At 43.5% G+C, this 15,348-nt stretch overlaps 1 protein-coding gene across 1 annotated transcript in view; it reads left to right on the top strand.

The window, feature by feature from the left end:
* The window catches only part of TENM4 (teneurin transmembrane protein 4), a 417,322-nt gene that overhangs the window by 304,022 nt on the left and 97,952 nt on the right, over positions 1-15,348 (top strand). Inside the window, exon 15 of the mRNA XM_058446567.1 lies at positions 4,027-4,173. Within this exon, the coding sequence (XP_058302550.1) occupies positions 4,027-4,173 (147 nt within the window). The remainder of the gene's footprint in view (positions 1-4,026; positions 4,174-15,348) is intronic.

The raw sequence follows: 15,348 nt of genomic DNA, 5'->3' as shown, positions 1-15,348 counted from the left end.
TCTAGTAATCGAATAAGCAGCTTTCTTTATTCTAAGACTTCTTGGAGCCTTTAATATATTGATATTCAGTGTGACTTTCTACAATAAGAATATAGGATGCAACGTTTTCCAAACTTATTTGACTGCAGAAGGTTGTTCTTGAGGACCTCATAGAACTACTATTTCACAAGATTCACTTTAAGAAGTATGGTTTGTGATTATAAGACCTATTTTAAACTCTTCCTGGAACAAAGTATAGTATAAATAAAGAGAATATAAAATTTTTTAGGGCAGATGATATATCTCATCTCTGTGAATTAACACAAAGTCCAGCATCCACCAGGTACTGAGTAAAGTTTATTGAATTTAAGAACAGAATCAACTAACTTGAAGTTGTTTTGACCTTCTCTATTGGGTCAGTTATGCTGGAAGGACCTAATGGATCATCTCATCCAAATCCTTATTTTATAAATGGGGAAATTGAGGCCCAAAGAGAGAAAGTAACTTTCCCAACTCCCCCCATATTAGGCCAAAACGCAGGCCTCTTGTCCCTCTCATTGATTTATTTTAACAAATATATATTGAGTGTCTGCTACGTGCAGGCACTGGTACATTCTAATGGAAGAAGTAAGACAATGAAACTAATTGCAGAATTGATCATTTCAGTATCCTTGGGACAGTTGCTATTGAGAGAAGTACAGTATGCTAGGAAAGCATGAATGGTGGCCTGCACTGGGACTCGCAGCCCTGAACCCATCATGCCGCCTCCCACTGCACTGCATGTTCACCGAGCCATGAGACAAGCCCGGTGCCTGTCTTGACTGTTTTTGGCAAGGATTTATTTATAAGGACCATAGCTTTTGACCTAAACATTACACAACTTGGACAGGCAAAGGGTTATTTTCTTGTTATGAATTTCTTGGTGAAGTTATACGAACTTAAAACAAGTAAATCTAATAATAATAATAACAGCTCTCATTTATTGAGTGCCTATGTATGTTACCCACTGTGATAAATAATTGATATATATTATCTCATTTAATACTCTCACATACTCTTTGAATCAGTTATTATCTCCATTTTACAGATGAGAAAACTGAAGCTTAGAGTTAAATAATTTGCCAGTTATAACACAGGTAGTCAGTAAAATGATGGTGCTAGGATTTGAACTGAGGTTTGTCTACCTTCAAAGTCCTCACTCTATTACAACACATGGCTTTTATTAAAAATTTAGGATTAAATGGTGTAAAATTGGATCTGCCCTAGAAAATCAAGATCTGAACATTTTTAACAAAAAGTTACTTATTTTAGAAATCTATATAAAGTGCCTAGAACAGTGGCCAGTCCTAGTAGACCCTCAGTATGTGGCAGCTGTCATTGTCTCACTGTCCTGAAGCATCTAAACCAAAGGCTGGCAAATTACAGCCCACAGACCAAATCGGGCCCATCACCTATTTTTGTAAATCAAGTTAGTTGGAGCACAGCCATGCTTATTCATTTAAAAGTGTGTATGGCTGCTTTCAAGCTATGATGGCAGAGTTGAGTAATTGCAAGAGACCATATGGCTCACAAGCCTAAACTATTTATTCTCTGGGTCTTTACAGAACAAGTTTGCTGACTCTGATCTAGATAACTGCCTCAGTTTCCTATTTTGCCTTTCTGTGAGCCCCACCTGAGGTTGTGGGTACAACATATGATATTATATGCCCTCTGCCCAAAATAGAGAGAAGGTAAAGGTGAGTAGAAGATTCAGATATTATCTTTGAGCTGTATGCCAGGCTTTGTGCATCATGCATACCTTATTTAACCCCCCGAAAAACCCTATTTTATAAGTAAAAAGACTGAGGCTCAAAGAAATTCAATAACATGCCTGAGTCATACAGCCACTGAGTGGTACAGCCAAACTTTGACATGCCTCTCAAGCTTGTGCTCTTACACAAGAGATACTCTTTGCGTCTTACAAGAGGCTTTATCTTACAGCAAAAGTAAGCAGTCAGCTACCATTCTTAAAGATCAGACCCTACTTCCTCCATGACTAATTCCAAATACGAACGAGCCTTAATTGAAAACAAGTCCCAGCTGGATGGACAAAAATTGACATGAGACTAATTGAGGAAAAAAGAAAGCTGTGATTGCTTAGATGACTGTAGGTGGCTGATGTTGGCAACCGAGTCAGATTGCCTGGATAGCCGCCTGTGTGTCACAGCTCTGCTCCTGGGGCTCGCTTTTAAAACTTCTTTCTCAATCACTTTTTGGGGTGGCCATGCTGGTAGCCTCTCATCTTTCCCAGCAGGCTCCTGCTATACAGAAACCCATAGTCTACATACACTTCTAACTTCTGGAGGAATCCCTCCTAGGCTGGAGTACACAATTGTTACATGTTTCTTCCTTTGAATGGAAAACACAGTGGCCAAATTGATTGGTTGTTGTGTTGAACATCTCAAGTAGAAATAAACATGTTATTTTCTTTTACTTTGGAATAACAGTCAACTATCAAAAGTCCTGGAAACACTCAAGTTTTAGATTCTGATTGATCAGCCATTTAGTGAGTGGCTATCTTGGCCCAGGTCTTGTACTGGACAGCCACTTTCACATTTGTTGTCCCATTTAAGAATAATGAGTCAATTTCCCATTACTTCATGGCAGAAGATTCAGTTTGCAGCCATATTTGGAGCACTTTGCTGCTCATAAATAATAAAACAAATGAAGCTTTATAGCTGACACAGTGCTTTCACATCCATACCTCTCCCAAGACTGAGCAGAGGCAGAGAGGAGATGGAAGGCTTGCCAGTGACAGGTGGTTTTTGATAGCCCCTTGGAGAAGGGGGTTGGCAGGATTGTTAATATAAGGACTTGAGTGAAAACCAAGTGGCACAATAGAAGCTGAAGTGAACCATGTAACTTAACATATTCTCAAACATAGATTTCTGAGCCACAAACTCGGAGAGGTTTAAAGACGTGGCAATCAAAAAACCTGCAAATCTACTTTAATAGTATTTTTTAAAAACTTTCCCACTTTATAACACGGTCCAAGCAGAACCAACACAGCATCTAAATATTGCCTGACCCTTCTTGATCAAATCGCCTACAGCCCTCTCAGATGGCCACACCAGTGTTAAGTTCCCACCATATTTTGCCCACATCTCCTTTAAGGCATTTAGCAGTTAAATTTTTTGCCTATATAAATTTGTCTCCTTTGATAGGCCTCATGCACCTCATGAATAAGAATAGGTCTTATTCATTTCTGTACCTCCAGTGCTAGCCCGAAGAAGATGCTTAATAAATGACAGACAGGCAGGCAGGTGTGCGTATGAGCGTAATGAGAGCAGAGCAGCCTGGCTGTACCTGCATTGCACTCACAGACAGCCCTAGTTAGTGTTTCACAATGGCGATCATGGCTTCTCTGGGTGCAGGGCCTTTTTCTAAGTGTAGCTGTAGACAAGATGTTAAGAAAAAGCCCCAAGTCCTCTTCCTCAAAGCAAAGACAGTTTAGGAGAAAATAGGACAAAATAAATGAAAAGCCTAGGGTCCAATAAAATTGACCTACTACAAGAGTTGGAAAAAGTAACACCCTTTAGAATGATACCCAGAAGTGATGAAGGAAGCAAGGAATAAACAGAAAGATGTTTCCTTTGTGCTAAACAGCTGCCAGAGATCAGAGGAACACATGAGAATAAACAAGAAGCAAGGATCAGGCAAAAAAACTCTATTGGTTAGATTCTGATAGGCCGACATCCACTGACTCCAGCTCCAGAATCCCGGTCACTTTTGAAAGAGGGGCTTTTAGATGCAGAAGGTGTGGGTTTCAGCCCTGTCCCTGCCACTTCTGACTGTGCGACCTTGGCAAGTCCTTTCACCTCTCTGAGCCTCAGTTGCCTTCTCTGTAAAGTGGCAATTCCTAATGATACCTGCCTCCCTGGGCTGCTGTGGGCATTCGTGTGCTGATGGATATGAAGGCATTTTGCAAGTTGGCAGGTAGCGTGTGAGTGTGTGTGATGGCAGTTGACTCTGGGTGATCAGACCTCGACCCTGTACTTTGTTTTTCAGAGGGTTGCCCTGGGTTGTGCAATGGCAACGGCAGATGTACCTTAGACCTGAATGGTTGGCACTGCGTCTGCCAGCTGGGCTGGAGAGGAGCTGGCTGTGACACTTCCATGGAGACTGCCTGCGGTGACAGCAAAGACAACGATGGAGGTAGGGCTCTGGCACCCATGGGCTCCAAGTGGCTCCAGAGGGCGGGAGGCCCAGAGTGGAGAATGGATATTACTGAGCTAACAGGCCACCAACACACCAGTCATCCAGTCAGGGGGACCTGCAGTGCAAGCAAAAAACTGCACATGTGGCTTAGGGATGAGTGCAAATCACAGGTGTTCCATTTGAACCAATTAAAATTAACTAATGTAAATGAAAGTAATTGATATCCAGCAGCCACTATAGAAGAGAAGGCAAAGGGAAGAAAGAGGTTTCTAACAATTCAACAGTAGGATGAGATGTCTGGCAAAGTTATGGGTCCCCCTCACTGGAGATGGATAAGAAGAGACCATCTAATTCTTTATCACAGAAGCTGCAGAGGGATGCTTCTCCCAGGGAGGGAGGTTGAGTTACCTTTGGTCAAGGTCTCTTCTCCTCTGATTCTGGAGGTTACCCTCACTGCACACCAGCAGACACCTTTTGTAATAGAAATGGCCTTTGCTTTGGGTTTTTATAAAGTGCTAGACAGTCGAAGCCCAAGGAAGGAGGTGCTCATCTTTTAGAACATTCATTAGCTGAAAGTGAAGATCTGGGTTCTAATTCTAGCTCTGGCTTTGACTCCCTGTGCATCCATACACATGCTGTTTGGTGGCTCTGGGCCTCACTCTCCCTATTTATAAAATGAGGCAGCTGGCCCATGAGTACCATTTCAGTCCTTATCTTAGTCGTAGAGTTAGCCTTCATTTTTCTGTTGCATTAACTTGGGTAAATACAACCATAATTTGTTCTACTTTCCCACTTGGAAGATACATCAATCCTTCCTGATTCTCCCACTCACAGGTAGTTATTAGGAGAATAAAAAGATAAAGATTTGAAAAAAAATCAAAACAGTTAACCCTTTCTTCCTAATGATGGCCTAACAGTTGGCTTAGTCCAAACAAGTCTATGTGGCTCCCTAATATTTATACCAAAGGACTTTCTAATATGTTGCACAGGGTAGGAAATCAATAGGTCAGAAACTCAGCATCCTAACCTTTGGGAATTTTGTATTTAGAGGGATTCTCAAACCCCAAAGCACCATAAGAATTAAAAGGCCAAGTGTGTGATATTGTGATTTCTGTGGTTTATTTGCCTTGAGTGAGTTTCAGCAGCCTAGAAAGGGCTGTTTCGGATCACTGTTCTTTGAGCCAGCCAGGTTTCAGCCCTTCCACCTGCTGCCTAAATCCAGGAGGTGATTGGGCCTGATGCACCCAGGCCTGGGCCCAGTGGAGCAATTGTCAACAAGGAGCTTGTGGGGTTGGCCACAGTAGCTAGGCAGAAACAGAAGGTCTATGTTCTCCTGAGATCTTGGAGGGTTGAAATATCCCTTAATTGATCTGAAACTTGTGGAGTTCATTAATTTTTGTGCTCCATAAATATCCAGAGTTCTTATTTTAGAGTTGGGCCCTATACCAGCCATAGAGATAAGGAAGTCCTCTCCCTGTATGCCAGGACCTCAAATGAGGGAGAAAGCCCCAAAGTTAAGCGCTAATGAACTGTGATAAGTGCTGTTGTAGAGTTATATATTGGTTGTTGTGGGAGTAGGAAAGCATTCATCAAGAAGGTGACACTTGGATCAGTAGTGGTTTCCTGGAAAGGAAAGGGCTCTCTATTCAGAGACATCATTATGGGCCAAGCCAGGACAAAGCAGGGAAGGGCACCAAGCACCCGTGTCTTCAGACAAGGTAAAGTGTATTTATATTTGCTCTTCATAGGAAAGAGATGTCAGCCTACATTATCTGCATGATTTCCTCAGCATTCCCCTTCAGTTTGCCTGTGTAGGCACAATTCCAATGACTAATAATAACACTCATGTAATAGAAGAAAAGAAGAGAGGAGCCACCATTCCCTTCTGACAAGTCAAAAGTCTTGGACAAAGCCTTCAACAGCTGTTGAACACCTGGGCAGCAAAATAACTGCATGTCTGTAGGAAATGTGGGGAAAGGGTGCACCTCTCTCCCTACCAGTATACATACAAGTGTAGGTTATAGAACAAGGCTCATTGATTCTCTCCCATGAAATGCAATTCAAGTGTATCCTTTGTTTGCCATACTTCAGTGCCAGCCCTCCTAGCACTAGAATGCACCAGTGGTAGCATGGGGCATGGGCATACCATAGCCCAAAACCCACAGCTCGGGGGGAGAGACAGGTTCTTGTCATAGGAAATGGGGCTGATCCAGACCCCAGGAGAATAGAGCCTCCTCCAGCTGTTCTGAGAGATGAGCCAGTAGGAAGTGGAAAAGATCAACCAGAAAATCCCCAATTGTGGGAGAATATGCCACTTGCATTTTTGGAGCATGTTATGGGCTGAAATGAGCTTGCACATAGTTTATTCACTCACTCAACCAGTGTTAACCAAGTGTCTACATTGTTATCAGGCCCTGTCCAGGGTACTGGGGCTTCAGCAATAAATAAGACACAGTCCCTACCCTTGTGAAGGTCACAATCTAGAGACAGAGAGAAACAGCAAGTAATTGCAATGCAGTGGGACAACTGCCAGGATAAAGGAGCATCCACTCATTCAACTGATATCAGATGCCTGGGTGCCCTACTGGGAACTGTGATGTGGTTTCTGTCCCATGGGACTTTCAGAGCAGCCAGGAAGACATCCCGTGGGTCATCATGGTTGGAAATAGAACCAGCTGGGAAGGCCAAATTGTTGAGGGTCCTTGACCTTGGGTTCTCAACTATTAAATGAGGAAACGTCTCACCTCAGGGCTCTCTCAGTTCAGTAGGCTGTTCACCCATTGCGGGGGCCAAGGGGAGGGTGCTGAGGACCCCTGCTTTGCAGGATGGCATAGATGAAACAATCATAGAGAGTGGACTGTCCCCAAGTGCAAGGGTAGTAAGGGTTATCCTTATTGGCCTCTATTACTCTGTGCCTTGGCTAAACGGGGGCAGTTTTAGTGGAGGGAGAGAGGAAGAAAGGAGCACCCGAGTAAACTGTATTTGCACTGGGCTACTTTCAGTTCAGCCAAGCACACCTTTGTAGGGCTCCCGCTATCTACAAGGCACCATGCTCCTTTCCAAGGAGACATAAAGACCAGTGAACATGGCGCAGTCTTTCTCCCTCAAGAAGCTCACAGTCATTTGTAAGAAATTGTCATCCAAATGACTCAATCTAATGGAAGCAGAATTAAATAAGTGCCTTTATTTCAGCCATGACAGGGTATACAGCATAATCCAAGATAAATCATTCGGGCTGGAGGGAAATTGTGTTAGAGTCTCACTGAGTGGTTGTTCTTAGATGATATGACTCAAGTCTTGGAGAAGGAATTAACAGAGTTTAATGTTGAGTAACAGGATTGAAAGGGACATCAGAGAACATTGACTTTAACTCCCTCTCCTGCATGTTTACAGACAGGACAACTGGAGCCCAGAGAGGAGAGGTGATATCACACACATCATAATCACAAAGAAAGTCATTACATGGCCTGGACTAGACTCTTCAGCCATTCCACATGGCCTTGTGAACCTAGAGCACTTCTGCCTTCTCCTAGTGATTTATCCTCCACCTAGAAGTGTAGTGTGAGTACTTACTCAGATTTAAATAGGCTGCAGCAGTACCACAAAGCTTACGAGAGCATAATAACTTGTATGTCACTTTACAGTTTGCAAAGCAATTGTGCATCCACCCAACAACACTGTGAGGAATGTGGCCTTATTATCCACTTACTATTCCCGCATGATAAGGAAAAGGAAGCTTAGAGAGTATTTTGCAGAAGTCACACAGCTGGCCAGTCACAGAAACTGCCAGAGTATGTGAGATCTGGCGACATTAGAGCTTCTCACTGTGTCCAGATCTCAGACATATGGCCCATTGTAGATCCCTGTATCCCTTCAAGTTATCTAAGATCTCCGGGTTACTCTTCTTTCCCAATTTGCTGGGTTTAAAACAACACATTTTAAATTAAACTTGAATTTCAAGTTTCATTAAGAATGCTACAGCAGTGTTTTTAAACTATGAGACAAAAAGAAAAAAAGCTACACTTTGGGAGGCTGAGGCAGGTGGATCACTTGAAGCCAGGAGATTGAGACCAGTCTGGCCAACATGGTGAAACCCCATCTGTACTAAAAATGCAAAAAATTAGCTGGGCTTGGTGGTGTGCACCCGTAATCCCAGCTACCTAGGAGGCTGAGGCATGAGAATCACTTGAATTTGGGAGGCGGAGGTTTCAGTGAGCTGAGATTGTGCCAGTGCACTCCAGCCAGGGCAACAGAGGAGGACTCTGTCAAAAAAAAAAAAAAAAATGGAAGAGCCAAACAGTACGACTGAGCCAGGGAGTAGCTTTATTGGTTTGTTTTTGTTTTCATGTATGGTTGTTGACTAGTAAAAACGGAAACAAGATCCCTCATGTGACTCGATGACCGCCAGTCTCCTAATGCTCTCACCTTGGGCACTGGCTCCTGAGAGGGACCAGAAGGTAGACAAGCAGAGGGGCCCTAACCCACCCACTCAAAGTGAAGCTTCTATGTGCCCCACTTGACAAAGAAGGTGTACCCCATTCATACTGTGTGCTTTCAGAAGCCCTTTATTAAATACAGACACATGCATCTTCTCATTTTATCCTCTTATGGGGATGTTTATTCATGCCCATTTCAAAGATGGTGACACCATGTCCCAAAGATGCTAAGTCACTGTAAAATTAGGATAATAATGCCCACCTTGCAGGGCTGCTATGAGGAACACAGGTTATATATTGAAAAGGCCTGAGAGGCAACATAGCACAGTGATTAAAAGTACAAGATCTGTACCCAGATTGTCTGGATTCAACTCCTGGCTCCCTGATTTGCTCACTGCGTGACCTTGAGTGACGTACTCAACTTCTCTAAGACTTAGTTTATCAACTACAGATATCAGTTGTTTCTCCTGCTCTTTTCCACCTATAATCACAGAAACATGATATTTATTATAAAATATGTATTTGTAAATAATTATTTTTAAAAATTGGAATTATGTCCTCTATAAAATTTTACATTCTATTTTTTCATTTAAGATTATGGTATATTTCTCTATATAATATATTTTCATCTTTTTCATTTTCTTTGTTAAAGTCTATATTCCAAACTGTTACACGCTCTTTGCTAGAAAAGAATCCAAACGTACATAAGGGAAAATAACAGCCATTTTTGAGCACATTCCTGAGTGCCAGGCACTGTGCTAGACACTCTGCGTACATCATCTCCAACCTTTACAACAAAGTTGCAAGGCACACATTTACATACAGGGAAACTAAGACTCAGAGAACTGAAATGATTTGTCCAAAGTCACACAGTGGCTCAGCAGGAGAGCTAGGATTAGATTGGAACCTATGTTTTTTAAAAAGCCTCCAGGATAAAAACTCCACTGGATTTTAAGCAACCAGTCCTCTTCTGATAAAGGATCGTTAAGCAGCTTCAAGGTATGATAATCTCTTTTGGTGCTTTTTTTCCCATGAAAAAACAATCATGGGTTGCAATAGATAATTGAGAGATGCAACCTAGAAGGAGAAATTTCAGGAAAACTGAGAACAAAGGTCTCTGTCTTCCCTTTTCCTCCTCATCTCTTATTGCTGGAAGGGAGAGTTCACATAAAGCCAAAGAATTTGGTCACCCTTCAAACTATCTCTAAACCACATTTCTCATGATAAGAGACAAGAGAGAAATTGACCTTTAAAAATCTTGTGTTCCAAAGGGAAGATAAAGACTTTGCAAGCCTTTTGAAAGAAGGCACAGAATTTATCACAGCAAATGACAAAATCTTCTCCCCAGTGTGTACAGAAGGGGAGACACATTCCACCTTCCACCCCCAGGGCCTCCTCAGATGCTATCGTAAAACAGTTCTGTGCCCAGACTGCAGACAAGAGTGAGATAAGGTTGGCTAATGGGTCGTCAAGCCAAGGAAGAGTCAGGCCTGCAAAAAGACTGATGGGCTTGCTATACACTGTCCATGGGGCTGTGAGGTTAAGGAACCATGCAAACAACTACAGTACAAAGAGTTTGCTAGGCCACAGATTGCCCCACCTTGCCCCCGCCCACACCCCCATTCTCCTTTTTATCCTTGCCCATCCTTCCAGATTCAGTTTAAGCATTCTGTCTTCCAGGAAATAATCCAGCCCCTAGCCTGAGTTGGGGTCCCACCTTTGGCTTCCACAGCCCCTTCTGCTTCCTTCTTCTCCAGCACTCAATTGTCTCTGTCTGCCCCACTACACCAAATCCTTTAGAGGCATGACTCTTTTATTCCTGAACATCCAGTGCCTAACACAGGGCCTGCCAGCCACATAATGGGTACTAAGTGAACATTAACAGGCGTGTTCCCTATGTCTCTTTTCTAAGGAGAGGGATGAGCTCCTCCTGTAGGGAATGGCTTCCACCACACCCCATGGCCCTTGATGGGCCCTGTCAAGCTGATGGAGCTGTCTAATTTGAGATTCTCACATAAAAAATGCATGCATTTATTCATTCATTCAACCAATGTGATGCTTACTGTGTGCAAAGCACTGTGCTATGCATTCGAGATACAGAAATAAACAAGTCAATTTCTGCCCCATGTGGAGAGGTGACAGGGCTTGGAAGCCAGAAAATCCGGAGCATTGCTATAAAGAGTTGTCCACTGTGGAATTGTGCGTAACAGCTCGATGTACAGAAAGATAATGGACTGAATTCCCAGTTCTGCTCTTTAACTAGCAGTACAATGTCAGGGAAATTACATAACCCGAGCCCCAGTGTCCTTATTTGTAAAGGTGAGAAGGTTGGGCTTGCCCCCATCTTTAATAGCACGCTCCTGCATACCTTTTACTTCCTGTGAAAGTCACAGCAAGTTGGCCACCAGGGGAAATGGGTCTCTGGTGTGTAAAGGCCAGGAGGTGGCCATCAGGCAGGCCCACGGCCTTGAGACTGCCCCATGTACCCTTGGCCTCCCTGATGAGGACGCAGACACAAGAAAGGGAAATGAGGGGCCCAAGGGCCCACCAATCACTGGCCGCCATTAAGGTCACACAACAAACAGGAAGCCACTTCTAGTCAGGACTGCAATTGTTCACTCAAAGAGGGCCACGTGGCCAGCAGAGGACTTGGCCTATGTCTGAGCCCCGCCGCTGTCTCCAGAGGGAGCTCCAGAGAACAGCTACCAGCATGGGAAAGACACTCAAATTTCTTTTGTTGACTTACTCGTTCACTCTTTTAGACTCTGGAGCCCTTCAGCAATCCTGAGAGGTTGGCAGAGCCTAGTATCCTGGTTTCACAGGAGTAAATTGCATCTCGCGCATAGGAAGGATGTGCCCAAGGTCTCATGGCTACAGAGGGGCAGATACAGGGGAGAGGCTAGGTCTTCAGGCATCTAGCTTGGGTTTCTTTCTCCCACACACCCCTTTCCCTAGTTCTCCAGGTCATTTGACACCTACCTGCAAGGCAGGCATCAAAGAGGGATCTCAGTGAGAGTATGGCAGGGCCTTCATCCTCCAGCCAGAGCACATAGACGAAAATGTTAGCAGAAGCCAGCCCTCCATGCACCAGCAGCATGTGAGCACGACAGAGCTTCAAGTTCAAGGGTCAGGAGTATGTGAACCACTTTGGATTGTTTCACTGAGTGCCCCCAGATGCTGGCCCCCTTCTTTTTTTCCCCTTTTCTTTGCCCTCCACTCCCCATCAGGGGCCACTCTTGAGTGTGGCATTGCTGCATCCCTAGCCTCCAGGGCCTGCCTGGCCTTTTTGACATTTTCTTCTGCCTCTTTTCACTGTCACCATGTAAAAGGCGGCGTGTGTTTAGAACTTTGAGGGAAAAGGAAATTTCCAGGAAAAAAAGTTATTTCCCAAAAGCTGGGATTTAGGAGGGTTTTACAGAAAATTTGAAGGACATAGAAGCAAACCCTCTGCTTTCCTGACTTTTTTTTCTGCTGTGATAATGAGGGTCTCTGAATGGGAATAGCAAATATACAAAACACAGAGAATTTATAAGTCAACCAACTTATGTATATATAATATATAATTAAGTGAGATATGAAGTATTTGGAAACTATAAATGTTTCCAAGCCACCCAAAAACCAGAGAATCCCCCAAACTGTATATTAGTATGTTTCTAGTCTATCCCAAAAATTACATTTCTGTCCCTACAGCATGCTTTTTTTTTCCTTTTAATGAGAATCTTCTAAAATTTGTCATCTATGCCTAAGAAAATTAAATTGGGAGCCATTCCCCCTCACTGTAGAACAGCCATATGCACTGTTTCAGGCCGCCATATGCTACATTTGAAAATATAAAGAGGGTTTTACTCAGAAGCTGGTCTTGTAAACTGCAGCCTTTGAAAAGAATGCTGTAAGCCCTACTCATTTGTGTGTCTCATTTATATAGGATTGCCTCCATTGGTGGAAGTTTTATCCGCAGTTACTACTCAGCAAATATTTGTTAAATAAATGATTAGGAAGCATCACCACAGGAAGGTATAGGCATTAATCACTCCCACCTGTGAAGCATGGAGTAAGACATTCCGCAGTGCCAGAGCCTCTCATAAGAGCACAGTTTATGTGATATTTCCATTGCAGAGGACCCCAATCTGCAAATCCCCAGAGGCCTCTACTACCCTAATTTACAGTGCATTGCTATGACCATGTTTATCCACTTCAGTTCTCTAAGGCCCAACTGCATCATCCAGAAAGGGTTGTCATGTAATGTGCATGTAGGGAGGGGCCAGCGTAGGGCCTGTTACCAGAATGTGGTTCAAGGGAACTCCCGGGCAGGAGCTAATAGTAACTATGATTTGCCAAGTACTTGCTTAGCTGCTAGTTATCGTGCTAAGTGCCTCACATCCGTGATCTCACCTCATCCTCACAGCATCTCTATGAAGTAAGTTTGATGATTCATTTTACAGATGGGAAAACTGAGGCTCAGAGCTCTTGCTGGAACTCTTATTTTCAGCAAAATGGCCAACTAGGTCATACAGAGATTCTCTGATGACAAGGTACAACTGTTCATATATAAAATTGAGCAAAGAAGAAAAGGGAGACAAGGGAGCCCTGGATTCCAGAAATAAGATGAAGCTGATGGGTCAGAGCAGTGAGCACAGGAGCCCAAGCTACAGCAGGCCTGGGAGAAGTGCAGGATCATCAGTGCCAGGGAGACTCAGAACAGAATAATTTCGGAGTCAGCAGACAGGGCACATCCACAGTGGGAGGTTGGAACTGAGGCCCCGCATAAAGCTGGGGTCCTCAAAGGCTGCAAGTCATGTGAGAAGAGGACTAAAAAAACAGTGCCTACTAGACCAGAAGGATGACATAGAGGCATTTCTCTGCCATGGCTTGTCGGGGCTGGGGGGTGTGCTAAGAGACCAAGCCTATACCTCAAAAGACCTTGAAATCTAAACTCACATACTAGAGCAGTCCTAGAACTCCAACCTAAGAAATCAACCTGAAAAGTGGTCCCAGACAAATGGTACCCTTGGGGTGGCTAGCTGACATAATCAGAAAACCACCCTGGGCCGGGCATGGTGGCTTATGCCTGTAATCCCAGCATTTTGGGAGGCTGAGGCAGGCGGATCACGAGGTCAGGAGATCGAGACCATCCTGGCTAACACGGTGAAACCCCGTCTTTACTAAAAATACAAAAAATTAGCCGGGTGTGGTGGCAGGCACCTGTAGTCCCAGCTACTCAGGAGGCTGAGGCAGGAGCATGGCATGAACCCGGGAGGCGGAGCTTGCAGTGAGCCGAGATCACACCACTGCACCTCCAGCCTGGGCGACAGAGCGAGACAACATCTCAAAAAAAAAAAAAAAAGAAAAAAGAAAAAGAAAACGACCCTGGAGGGTTAGTTCAACCACACAAGATTCCCATAGGAAAGGCAAGCCTTCCAAGAATTAACAGAATCATAGAACACACGGGAAATGACTGACCATGAGCTGGAGTCAACAACTACAACATGCAGAAGGATGACCACTCGCGAGAACTTAACAGTCTGAAAAAGACTATAAAATGAATACACTTTGAAATGACTAAAGAGAGAAAACGATGTATAAAAACCACAGAACAAGACAATATCAAGAAAGAAACAGGTGGATTTTGAAAAATTCCAAATAGCCTATCCAGAAATTTTCAAGTAAGATAATTTAAGGTAATGACCCAAAGAACAAATTAAACAGAAGACCAGACACAAATGATGGGAAAATAAGTGAAGTAGAATAGGGATTTGAAGAAACGAATCAGGATAGAACGCAGATAAAAAGATGGAAATTAAGGAAGAGGTTGAGAGACATGAAAGCTAGAAGATCCTTTAAGCATTTAGTAGTTAATTTCCTGAAGACTACAGAGAAAGGCAGAGGGGAATATTCAAAGAGCTCAAAACCAAACTTTGCAGAACTAATGAGAGACACAAATACTAATTAAACGGCCATGATGTGGCCTATCAGTTCCTATGTGGAGCAGGCATGCATGCTGGGTCCCATACTTGCAGACAGAGTCTCAGTCTACAAGTTCCTCTCTAGCAAATTTTTGTCTCATTGTCAAAAGACATCCAAGGGAAGTTTTGTGCTTCACACTTAGCTGTAGAGACAGATTGGTGAGTCTAAGGAATTAACCATCCTTCTTTTTCTCCCCTATTGTGCATATGAAGAAACTGAGGTTTAGAGAAGTTAAGCAACTTGGACCAAGTCACACAGTTTGCACAAGAACTGGGAACTGGGGTCCAAATCCAGGTAGTCTGCCTGGAGAGAGGGCTCTCTTAAGCACCATTTGGCCACCGATCGCAGAATAAAAGGCTCCATCGAGCTCTGTTGTCCTGTGACGTGGATGCTGGATTAGTGGGACAGGTCTGACCTGGGTCAGTCATTTATTCATCCCTCAAACCTCTGTGGAGTACAGTCACTGTTCCTGTCCAGGTCTGGGCCCTGGGATAATGAAATGAATCAGAAACTCCTAATCTCTAGGAGCTCATCATTTGGGTTGCAGAGTATGGGGGTCAGGGGACGGAGAGAAAATCAAAATTACAATATTGGAAAGAGATGTACTGTAATGGAAGTTGCCCAAGAGGCCGGAAGAGCACAGAAGAGTAGTGTTTCACTAAGATTCAGAAATTCATCTTCTCTGGTTAAGAAATATTTCCTAAAAGTCTCTCCAGAGCTTAAAGAACATTATATGCCTCAGAAAGAACTGAGTTCAGATTCTGAGTCAACT

Source organism: Hylobates moloch, unplaced genomic scaffold (genome assembly GCF_009828535.3).
Source record: "Hylobates moloch isolate HMO894 unplaced genomic scaffold, HMol_V3 SCAFFOLD_11, whole genome shotgun sequence".
NCBI lineage: Eukaryota > Metazoa > Chordata > Mammalia > Primates > Hylobatidae > Hylobates > Hylobates moloch.
The sequence above is the reverse complement of the archived record's forward strand: the minus strand, read 5'-3'. Positions and strand labels throughout refer to the sequence as shown.